This window comes from Diceros bicornis, chromosome 26 (genome assembly GCF_020826845.1).
Source record: "Diceros bicornis minor isolate mBicDic1 chromosome 26, mDicBic1.mat.cur, whole genome shotgun sequence".
Lineage (NCBI taxonomy): Eukaryota > Metazoa > Chordata > Mammalia > Perissodactyla > Rhinocerotidae > Diceros > Diceros bicornis.
Genome location: NC_080765.1, coordinates 4,584,577 through 4,596,599, shown reverse-complemented (window position 1 = coordinate 4,596,599; position 12,023 = coordinate 4,584,577). Strand labels below are relative to the sequence as shown.

The following is a 12,023-nucleotide window of genomic DNA, read 5'->3' as shown; positions in this document are numbered from 1 at the left end:
GGGCTGTCCACTCGGAGGTGGGCTCTGTCCGTCCCAGTCCTAGAGGGAGACTCCAGACTTGGGAAGTGTGGAAGTGCTGTTGAAAAGGCCCCAGCAGGATTTGGGGGAGCTGAGTGGATAAGGATGGGTAGTTTGGGGAGAGGGTGAAGTGGGTTGGATATGGTATCTTGGGACATATACTCAAGAGGGTCCAGATGGGAGATGTACATATGGGGACATGTTGGGATAAGTAAACAAGAGGGCAAGAGCCACAGGAGTGGGCCTTTCCCTCCACATTTTCAACAGCATCTTCCTGCCTTCCTCCAACAGTCCCACAACTCTTTTACATGATGTGTTGCAGCCCATTAAGCACTTCCGTACCTGATGGCCTCTCTCCAGTCTCAGGGCCTCTGCCAGCCGCTAGGATGCTTTTGGGAGAATCAGAAAGACTCCCACCCTGGGGAGTGGGGCACAGGCTGGATGTCAGGGCTCACCTGTCCCTTGTGCGGGGGGAAAGCGCTGTGGGGATCCTGCAGCCCAGAAAAGACCAAGCTGGGGCCAGGCTAGCCGTCTGGCCGTGGGCTCAGCGTGTGATCTGGGACTCAGCGTTTCCATCCTCAAAGGTGGGATTGTGTTACATCTTCTCCCAGCTCCTTTCCAGATCAGATGCCTCATGAATCTATGATTCTAGGAACAACTTCTCACCCCATATCAGGGCCTCCCTCGTTCCCAGCTACTTCTCACCTTGGAGAGACAGCTGGCAAGGTAGGGGCTGGAGATGAAGAGCAGAGGATTCTGGGGAAGCCTGGCGTTCCGTTTGGTCCAAAGAGCCCTGAAAACGAGCCAGTATTTTTCTGGCTTAACTTTTTTAAGCCTCAGTTTCCACCTCTGAAAATTGGGAATGGTACTACCTAATATGGAGGCCAGTGGTGTGGAGATTAAACATCTTTGCCCGGGTGGAACTGCCAGGCACAGGGTGGGTGCTCCACAAGCGTTTGCGGGCTCGAAGAGGGTTTGCTTGGTAAGGTTGTAAAGGGCGTGTGTGCAGAGTCCCAAGCGCAAGGTCTGGCTTTTGAGGCACGCGGGACCTCCAGCAGAGCTCGAACCGGAGCTCAGCGGCCACCGCCGCCTCCTCGGCCCCGGACCGCCGAGGGTTAATGAAAAAGCCCCACGCCCCCTTTGACGGCGCAGAGCCCACCTCGCCCAATTTGAAAAGGCGGCCCGGAGAGGCGTGGGCGCCCCCCAGACTCTTCGCGCTCGGAGCCGGGCTCCGCTCGCTAGCCAGCTCGCCGGCTCTGCTCCCGGCGGGGGCCGCGGGTTCGCGCCGGTCGCCCCGCGCTCCGACGGTCCTCCGCCCGGGACTCCGGGTCCCCGCGGCCGGCCGCGCAAGATGCAGCTGGCCCTCCTCCTGCCCTGGGCGTGCTGCTGCCTCTGCGGGTCGGCGCTGGCCACCGGCTTCCTCTACCCCTTCCCGGCCGCAGCCCTGCAGCAGCACAGCTACCCCGAGCCGGGCGCCGGCTCTCCGGGCAGCGGCTACGGGAGCCGCCGGTGAGCAGCGAGGGGAGGCGCGGCTGGGGGCGCGGGGGTGGGGTTTGGGGCGGTGGAACTGGGGGCTAGGGACGCAGAGCGATCGAGGACCGGGGGGCTGGGGACGCGGGGCCACGGGGCTGAGGGCGCGGGGTGGTCGGGGGCCGGGGCCACGGACTGGGGGGCCTGGGGGCGCCAGGCGGAAGGACTGAGGTGCGGGGCTGGGACAGCGGTGGTCTCTGGCCGCGCCCACCCTCTCTTCCTTTCCTTGCTCTCCAACCCTTCGCCCCTTTGGCTCCCGGCTCCGCGTGGAGGTGGCTCAAACCTGCGGCGGGGCCGCGCGGCGGGGGCTCGGTGGCTCGCGGGGGCTCGGTGGCGGCGTCCCGGGACGTTGACCGGCTCACGTGACCCCGCCGCGCTCACCTGCGCGGCCGCGGCTTTGTGTTGGGGAGCAGGTTCCGGGGTTGCCAAGGCCGTGCGTCCCGGTGCCCCGCCGCTCCTGTCGCCCAGGGACACTGGAGGGAACAATTCCGTTCGCTCTTCGGGGCTGGGGCCTCGGAGGAGCCTCGGCTGCGGCTCCCCAGCCACCTGGGGACGTGGAAGCGGCTCGGCTCGGATGGATCCACGATGGGGTCGGAGAAGCAGCGGGGTCCCCGCGGGACCCACGGCGGCCTCCTCATGCACCGGCAGGTGGCGCCCTGGCCACCCCGGGACGGGGAGGGCTGCGTGTCCTCACCGAGCGGTTGCATTCCCCCAGAAAACGCGAAAGCACGCAAATAAAAGTTGCCAAACGCCTTGTTTGCTGTAACAGCTCTCTAGAACACACAACCTGCATTCGTACTCTCTCTCTCTCTCTCTCTCTCTCTCGATCCTAAAACCACTCCAGGATTGCTGTTAGAGTATTATCTTTCCTTTAACCGAGGAAACAGAGGCCCAGAGAGAGGTCCCCAAGTCGGTGGCAACTCAGGCCTGACCTCCTGTCTTCTTTCTGCAAACCCCGTGCTGTCTACAGCACACTCTGCGTATCGTTATGGAGGAAAGCCAGAGACAGCTCTTCTCTTCCTCCCCCTCGATATATATATATATTTTAAAGCTTTTATTTATTTATTTTTCCGCCCAAAGCCCCAGTAGATAGTTGTATGTCATAGCTGCACATCCTTCTAGTTGCTGTATGTGGGACGAGGCCTCAGCATGGCCGGAGAAGCGGTGGGTTGGTGCGCGCCTGGGATCTGAACCCCGGGCTGCCAGCAGCGAAGTGCAGGCACTTAACCGCTAAGCCACGGGGCCGGCCCCTCCCCCTCTACCCAGATGAATTCTGGCAACGTCTTATAGCCTGGAGACAGGGATGTTTTGTGCTGGGAAGAATGTACATTTAATGGCTGGATAAGGCGAGACTCAGAAAAGCATAAAAGTGCTTCTGGAAAACTTTGCATACAATTTTATTTCCCTCATTTTGTTTGGAAATACTTGCCAAGGCTTCTATTAGTATTATTCTCCAAACACCCACAGTAGTGTGGCCTCTGCATGCTTCCACACGAGAATAGTTTAAAAAGGAAGCTTTTCAAGTTGCAGAATGATATGTGTAGCATGATCTCGTTTATGAAAAACAATTCTGATCTATACCTAGGCATATTTATGCCCAGGAAAAAAGTTTGTAGGACACCATTTTCGACAGTTACCCATGTGGACAGACCTGGAGTGGGACCAGGAGAGAGAGCAAAAGAGGACTCCTATTTTTTTCCTCTGTCTGCTTGTGTCTGGTTTACATGTTTTGCAAGGAGCATATATTCACATATTGCTTTTGTAATTAAAAGGTGTGGGAAGGATAAAAAAGGCGGCTCCTGCAGCCTGGAAGATGCATGCTGAGAGGAGCCAGTGGTGAAGTCTGTGAAGGGAGTGAGAGAATGGGGACCGGGCTTCTGGCGTTCGGTGGGCTGGAACTTGGGGACCTCTGCAGGAATGTGGAAGGGATGTTTTTAGCACAAATAAAAAGAGGCCCAAACAAATGTGGTAATCTTCCAGAACTCTTTCCACCAGGATGGGAGGAGGGAGAAGGTCTAATTGGTTCAGGAAGGATCTGGGTGAATTTGGGGAAAATGGATTTCCACGTAGGATACTAGGCGGTCTTAAGGAGGCTTGGGACAGGTTCTAGATGCTTGAGACGGATGCTTTGGAGTGTAACTGAGCCCTTCCGTGGAAAGCCCAGTGTGGGCATTCCAAGCTAGAGCTGGCCTGGGTGTCATACGTTCCTGTGCCTCATGAGCTGTCCGTCACAGGTGGCCCATGTCCCTGCAATTCAAGAGCCCCGGCTTGGGAGCAGCGTGCGGCACAGCGCTCCTCACAGCTTTGGCTCCATGCGTGTGGCTACATCGGCTTGGTCTCCACCGATGGGCAAAGTGATGGAGCTGTTTCTTGACAAATAGTCTTCCTTTGTTTCGTGGTGGTTGCTCTTGTTGGCGTCTGATTTTTGGATGTGGCTTGTGTTCTCCTTTCTGTGCGTGTGTGTGTGTGCGCGTGCGTGTGCATGTGTGGGGTGCTTGGGTCAGGCGTCTGGGTCTGACGTGTGCTGGGGGCTTGTCGCCTTACCCAGGGGTGCTCTGCTCTGGTCACCTCCATCAGAAGCCCAGGGTGGACCCTTCTGTTTAAGCTATTTTAGCAAAAAAGAGGACCCCAATTTCTTAGAGGGCTGTTTCCAATAGAATCTTGCAGCCCTGCGTATGGACCACTAATGATTTTTGTCAGCCACAGAGCTGTTCAGATGCCAAATAAAAGTTGCAGGGAAACGCAGCATTAATTGACTGAGAGGGCTGCACCAGGACGAGGATGGAGCCCCTCGACTCCCCGGCCCAGTTCTTCCATTCCATCCTAGCAAGGGTAAAGCATTTGTGAAACTCTTCAAAGTATGCAAATCTCACTCATTTCCCTCGCTGCCTCCCTCCCTCTTTCTCTTCCTCTCTCCTTCCTGTCTCCTTCCCTCCTACCTTCCCCTCCCCACCCCCCTTTCACAGATGTGTATTAGGAGTCTTGTCTGCTGTCTCCTCCTCACCTCTATATCCCACCCTCAAGAGGCCAAAACAGCAGCAACCCATCAGGGCGCGGGGAGTGGGAGCTAGAGCTGGGGCTCCGCACGCCGTCCTTGTTGCACAGCTCCCAGCTGGAGGAGGGAGAGGTTTTAATTTGGATAAAAGATGAAGTTTTAATATTAATTCTTGGAGTGTTCTTCAGACTAAGAGAAACCAGAAGAACTGTGGGACCTGCCCAGGTTTCAGCAGAGGAAGGACTGAATATGCCCTGGGGGGGCCGGAGACAAAGGACAAAATTGGTTTTGCTTCCCTCTGAAGAATGGCGCTGTTCCGTAAATCACTTACTCCAGCCGCGTTTCTACGGGTTATGAATCAAGCTAATGAACAGTTAAATAAGTAGGTTGTGTCCTCCAGCCTTGAAGAGCGTCCCTTCACAATGATCTGGAAAGCCATGTTCAAATGAGGGGGCTTAGACGCCTGCTCCGGAAAATGGCGGCAGGGAGGGCTGGCCCTGGCCCACCATCTACCCTAGATTCTTCCCACACTGTGAGGGGCGTCATGGAGGGTTATGGACCCCTCAGCCTGCATGTCCAAGTTCAGACCACACCCCTTGGCCTAGCAGCGGGCACACTGGCTGCCGGCTCTGCCCTGGAAGGCGGGCCTGTGAAGGCGAGCCCTGGAAGTGGGCTCACAGCCATTTGGGCAGGGAACCTGAGCCCAGAGAGCAAGGTCTAGAAGGAGGCAGGGGCCTGGGTGAGCACATCCTCTTGGCCCCACAGACTCATCACCCCACAGGAGGGTCATGGCTGGAAGATTCCAGAGCAGAGTCCTCTCAAGTGTACGGCCCAGGGCAGGGCCCCTGGGCGGGTCTAAGGACCACTGTTCCTCTCACCTCAGTGAGGTGGGGGCTTCGGGCTCTGTCCCTAACTCTCGTTGTGGACTTGCACACATTACTTAACCTCCCTGAGCCCGTGTCCTGGTCTGCACGCTGAGGACACCGTGCAGACGGGATGCTGCTGTGAGGCTTGTTGGGAGGGCACGTGTGCAAGGCGCCGAGAGCGGAGAGGGGTGCACCGATGCTGGGTTTGCAAAACGCAGATCTGACCTCATTCCTCCTGGCCCACACCCGTTGGCCGTCCCTGCTGTGGTCAGGAGAGACTCTGCTTAGCCACGTGTGCTGGCCCTTCTCCAGTTGACACGGCCCCCTGTGCCGCAGGCCACCCCTCAGCCTCCAGCCCGGCTGACCGGCTGCTCCTGTGGGTCATTCAGGTGCGCTGGGTGCTCTGCTCCAGGTCACACCTTTAATGATGCTGAAACTAATGAGTGAGTGACAGTTTCTCCTGACCCCTCACCAGGTGAGGGCCTGTTCTGTCTTGGTGCTTTACCTGCGGGAACTGGTCATCCTCACCACGGCCCTCCAGGCCGCCCTCTCCCTCTCCTCCCCTCCCCCATTTTGCCATTATTCTGGGCACCCCGTCCAGGTGTGTGGCTCACCCACACCCAGTGTCACATTCTAGACCCCTTCCTCAGCCCCCCTCACTCTCCTTGGCTGCCCCCTCGCTCTTGCTCCCCCACAGGAACCTCATACAATATCTCAGCATCTTAAACTTGGAACTCACGCCCTTTCGCCCCCATCATTCACTCCATCACTTACTCGCTGGCGTAGGGCGCTGTAAGTGCCAGCCTGTGATGGGGGAACTGAGTAGCACAGTCTGTGACCAACCCAGCCACTGTCTGATGGGGCCCCATTTAGTTCTACAATGATCTGTCTTTCTCCTCCACACTGCTGCCCGATGGACACTTCTCAGCTGCAGTAGAGACCCTCTCTCCCCAGGTTAAAACCCTGTGATGTCCTACTATCTCCTACATCTGCTTGGCAGAAAGGCCAACTCTTAGGTCAACTTTCACTGATTGGTAGGAGCTGCTCAGGTGAGTGTGTTAAGAAGGATTCTGAGGGCCGGCCCGGTGGCTTAGCGGTTAAGTGCACGCGCTCTGCTACTGGCGGCCCGGGTTTGGATCCCGGGCGCCCACCGATGCCGCTTCTCCGGCTGTGCTGAGGCCGCGTCCCACATACAGCAACTGGAAGGATGTGCAACTATGACATACAACTATCTACTGGGGCTTTGGGGGTTAAAAAAAAAAAAGGAGGATGACTGGCAATAGATGTTAGCTCAGAGCTGGTCTTCCTCAGCAAAAAAAAAAAGAGGAGGATTAGCACGGATGTTAGCTCAGGGCTGATCTCCCTCACAAAAAAAAAAAAAAAAAAAGAAGGATTCTGAGGTGGAGTCTGAGTTCAGTGAGAAGGAGTGCCTGGATAATTGAGCGATGTCACTGTGAGTGGGGGACAGGAAAGTGGAGGCAGATGTGATGTATCTGCAGCCCCAGCCTTCACGGTAAAATCCACCCCATCCAGCATTATGTGTGAAGGCTACCTTTGGAAAGCCCGTCTTCTGTCTCTCTACACCAGCTACACTGTGTTAGTTATTTCCATCATGCCTCTGTCTCTTTGTGTATGCTGCATCTTTTGTTTGCATTCTCCTGCTGAATTAGACGCCCTCCTTTGAGCACCCAGAACACTCTGCTTACCTCTGTCTCAAGGTTTCTCAGCCTGGGCACTCTTGACATTTCGGGCTGGATAATCCTTTGCTGTGGGGCCGTCCTGTGCACTGTGGGATGTTTAGCAGCATCCCTGGCCTCCACCCATTAAATGCCAGCAGCACACCCCCACCCCCAACTGTGAGAACCGAAAATGTCTCCAGATGCTGCCCAGTGTTCCCTAGGGGACAAAATCGGCACCCAGTTATGAGCCACTGTTTTCTCTGAAGCTGAATGTTTTGCTTTGGGGGACATTAAGAAATATTGTATTTAAAAATTTTTCCCTGGAACTTTTCAAGCCTACACACAAATAGGAAGTAAGATGAATCCTCAGGTGCCCTCACAGGGCTTTGCCAACCATTCCATTTTCCACACTTATTTCAGCCCCCCACGTGTTCTTTGTGTGTATGTAGGATATTTTAAAGCAAATCCCAGACTCATGTACATTTCACTTGTAATAGTCAGTATACACCTGATTCCTTACCCCCATGCCATCATCACATCTAACAAACTTAAAATCATTCCTTATTATTATTATTAATCGTTATTACTTATTATTGGATCTAAAATCTGATCCATGTTCAGATTTCTCCAATTGTCCAAAAATCGTTTCTTTTTTGTCAGTTTAGTCAAATCTAGACCTAAATAAAGTCCATGTATTGGTTGTGTCTCTTTAGTCTCTTTCGTCGTAGGAGAGTCCTCTCTCCTTTAAAAGAATGCTTTTTCCCCATGCCATTGACTTGTTAAGAAAGGCCAGTTGTCCTGTAGAATGCCCATGTTCTAGATTTGGCTGGTTGCTTCCAACCATTACCAGGTATAATTAATTTGATCTTCTGCCCCCTGAATCTCTTCCATGTTGGAGATTAGATGTAAGCATTTGATTAGATTTAGGATGTCTTTTTTTAGGGGAGGCAAGAATTCTTCCTGGTTGGCCCAGTTTACCATATCTTATCAGGAGGTGTTATGGGCTGAATGCTTGTGTCCCCTCCAAATTCATATGTTGGTGTCCTAACCCCCACTGCGATGGTGCTGGGAGGTGGGGCGTTTGGGATGTAATTAGGTTTAGATGAAGTCATGAGGGTGGGGTCCCTGTGATGGGATCAGTGTCCTTTTAAGAAAAGGAAAAGACCAGAGCTCTCTTTCTCTCTGCCCTGTGAAGACACAGCGAGAGGCTGCTGCCTGCAAGCCAGGATGAGGTTCCTCACCGGAAACCAATCGCCAGCACCTCGATCTTGGATTTCCCAGCCTCTGTATCTGTGAGAAATAAATGTCTGTTGTCTAAGCCACTCAGTCTGTGGTATTTTGTTAGGGCAGCCCCAGCTGACTAATAGGGAGGATGTGACCTTTTTTGTCCTGGGGCGTTGGGAGTTAAACATTCACGAGAACACCACTGTCTGCAGGTTTCTTCTTCTCTCTCTTTTCCTTGCAATTTGTTTGTTGAAGCAACTAGGCTTCTATTGACAGACATGATGTTGTTCTAACCTTTTGTGTCACGTATTATGCCACACTATTTGTTATCATGCATTATTCATTTCATATTTTTGCAAATGAATCTTTAGGATACATTTTTTAAAGTGGATTTTCTGAGTTGAAAGGTAAATGCATGCATCATTCTACCAGATAGCATCAAATTTCCCGCCATAGGAGTTATAGCGTTTTGCATTCCCAGCAGCAGTTTTTCCTCAGGGCACATTTTAAAGCACCATTTGAGTGATGCTGGGTCAAATGGCCTTGCGGGGGTGATAGCAGACTTCCCTGGCCTGTACCACCTGCGAGCCCGGGCCACTCTAACATTTGCGGGGCCTGGGGCAAGAGGAGAGATGGAGGCGCACCCACCATATGTCTAAATATTTAAAAGTTGTAAATCAACCTTGCAAACTGTTAAATGAAATATATTCTGTCATCGACTTAGGCAGACACACCCTTCTAATGACCTGGGGGGCCAGGCTTGCGTTTAGAACTCTTGGCTTCTTTGGATTTTGTGCTGGAACTCGGCAGTGCAGGGAGAGCCACCCTCCACTTCCCACCCAACACCTCGTCCCTAGTGGGGTCTTGTGAACACATTTGTGGGCTCTTTCGCCCCAGTCCACGCCCCTCCCCAACCCTGACAACTGCCACTTGGCTGTACCTCGAGCCCACCTGTTTGAGGAGGGAATTCCAGGCCCCAGGGTACCTGCGCTTGGTCTACAAGGGGGGCTGTGGGCTCTGGGGGTCATGTCCCCTCGGCCCCATGCTCTCCTCACCCTGTGAGGAGGAGCGTGGCTGGAGGGGGCCAGAGAGGGGCCCTCGAGAGCACAGCGCCCGGGGTGGGAGCTCCTCTTGCCCAGCGTTAAGGTCAGTTCTGTGTAAATGTCACCTCTGGGGAGACGTGGAGTGAGTCTCAGAGATGGAACAAGGATAGGAGCACCCCAGATCCTCGAGAGTTACATGGCCTTGCCCCAAACGTCCCAAGTCACAAACAGTGACAGAGTTAAACGGCTGCGTCCCAGTGTCGTGTTCCCTTCTAGTACCTCCCTGCGGTAACCGCTCTTCATCTCCCGTTGGACTGTGAGCACCCAGGGGGATGTCACCCGCCTGTTTGGGACCCAGCCCAAGGCTTAAAATAGAGTTGCACTCTGCCAGTTGTGTTGAGTGAACTGAACCACATCCACCAAGGACCCACCGAGGCCGTGAATCTAGAGAGGATGTGGGTCCCACCAAGTTCATGCTGCGGTCCCAGCAGCACTGGTCACACGGTCGCCCTGGACCTACAGACCCCTCTCAGAAATGACAAGGAGCCTCAGGAAGGGAAGGCTCCAGGGCTGCTCGTGGGGACTTGTTTCTGCTCTTGTAGAAACACAGCTGTATTCTGGCCCAGTGTTCAGGGTTTTTACCCATTTTCAGGCTATTCTAAGAAGAGATGGAATGGAATTCAGAACTTGCGACTGCTTTTTGTTTTCCATCTAGAAACTCTGGCAAGTCAGTTTTGGAAAGGGTCTGATCCCTGATATGATAACACTGCTGGATTCGGACTCTTCCCTCCCCCTCCCCGCTTCATGTCTCCCCAGGCGGGGCCAGCGTCAGGGCCCGTTGCTCAGAAGGGTCCCCTGCTTGGGAATTATGCTTTGCATGCACCGTCTTGAAATTCTCAACGCTCATCTTTAAATTTGTGCTTTGTACGTGAAGTCTGAGGGGACAATGGAGCATACTCTGGGGACTTGAGCCTCAGCTCATGCCGTCCATTGTCCCATCGCTACCTCCTACCACCCCCCTGGGGTAGATTCCCTGCTGCTCACTCCCCACTCTCCGGCACCCCAGGACCACCTGGCCTCCCCCTCGCCACCCCTGCCCAGTGGCCACTGTCACCCCTGCCTCTGGCTGGGGCCTGGGTATTGGCTCAGGGAGGGTCGGGGCATGGTGACTGCTGTCCCTGCCCTGGGCTGGCAGTGCCATAGCGTGGTAAGTGGGTGACTCGGCAGGGGAGACCTTCTCGCCACCCGGATCCTAGTGTGTCCTGGGGCAGAGACTGCAATACCGTTGAGGGTTGCCTGTCCACTATAGGATGGTGGGCCCTGGGGAAGGGGAGATGCCTGGCTTGACTCCCCTGCCCCCAGGCGGGGCCCCGTGGTTCCATCCGGTGGCTGGTGGGAAGAGTTGCACACATGTGCGCTCGCACACCTTGGGTTTGCAGGGAGGGGTCCAGGGCGCCTGTAAGGGTCTGCACTTGCTCCTCGAGTACGCCACAAGTGAAACGGTAGACAAATAACCAGAGAGAGACACCTCGGAGGAAAGGAAAAGAGCTTTGTATTTTAATACCTTTAATGACACTTTTCTCCCAGCTTTTTTAACGGGGGGCCTGCATTTTCGTTTTGTACTGCGCCCCACAAATTCTTTTGCCGGCCTTGCCCCCATGCTTTAGTCCAGCATCTTCTGAACAGCAGGGTGCTGACTGGCTCTTCAGGATGAAGTGGGAAGATAAAAGAATGGGACATCCAGCCCCGGGCCTGACTCCGGAAGGCCAGGGCCTGGAGATGGGTATTTTAGTGGCCTCCCCAGGTGGTTTTTCTGTGCAGCCAGGTTTAGCAAGCACTGTGTGGAGAACAGTTTTTTGAGATTCTTTCGCCATGACCCATAATAAGAAATACCTTTTATATGGTGACTGAGTACGCGCGCACACACACACACATCTGAAACAAGTTTCACAAAATAATACTTACTGTTACCATATGTGATACTCTCTTTTTTATTGTATTCTATCTAGTTCATAAAAAAGTGCTTGCCAAGACTCAGAAAATTGATTCCACAGCCCCTCTGGGTTAAGACCTGCCGTGGGAGACCCCATGCCCGGGGCGAATGCGGGGATCTCTTCATCTCCTCCGATCCCCTGCCTCGCCCTCCAGACTCTCTCTGACTCTGAAGTCTCTTTCTTGTTGTTTCAGCCGAGCTGAGGTGCTTGGCCGGTCCCCTCCTTGCCCCCTACCTCGGCTCCACCCTCTTCTGGGGCAGTCACAACCGCCCTTCCTTCAGGAAGTCTTCCTGGACTGCTCTGCCCACCTCCCTGTGGGCGGCCCCCTGCGCCTCCTGTCTCTGTGATTGCTTGTGGTTTTCATACTGACTACTCACTTCCCACTTTCCTTCCCTGTTGATGGCATAATTTCTCCTGTTTACTCCCCAGCCTGGCCCTGACCTGACCACCTGGGACAGGAGTGCGTGAGCCCGCACTGCCCGCTGCCCACACCGCCTCTTGGGAATGTGAGCTTATCGGGACAGGCATTTAACCCCCTGACCTTCACCAAGCCCGCAGTAGGCAGGTTGGAGCTGGGCACTCAACCACGAGGTCAGGGGTGCTCTGCCCTGAGGCCCGCAGGGAGGCTCTCTGCAAACTCTGGGGGAGCGAGTGATCACAGGGGGCTTGTCCCT

General features: G+C 54.5%; 1 protein-coding gene across 5 annotated transcripts in view; it reads left to right on the top strand.

Moving 5' to 3' along the window:
• Positions 1–1,222: 1,222 nt before the first annotated feature.
• The window catches only part of COL26A1 (collagen type XXVI alpha 1 chain), a 181,004-nt gene continuing 170,203 nt past the window's right edge, over positions 1,223–12,023 (top strand). For 2 of the 5 annotated variants that reach the window (XM_058569078.1, XM_058569077.1), the window contains exon 1: positions 1,226–1,527. In XM_058569078.1, coding sequence (XP_058425061.1) covers positions 1,370–1,527 — 158 coding nt within the window. In that variant the 5' untranslated portion in view covers positions 1,226–1,369. Of the gene's footprint in view, positions 1,528–12,023 lie in introns of all 5 variants that reach the window. The other 3 variants (XM_058569076.1, XM_058569074.1, XM_058569075.1) reach the window with 3 other exon arrangements.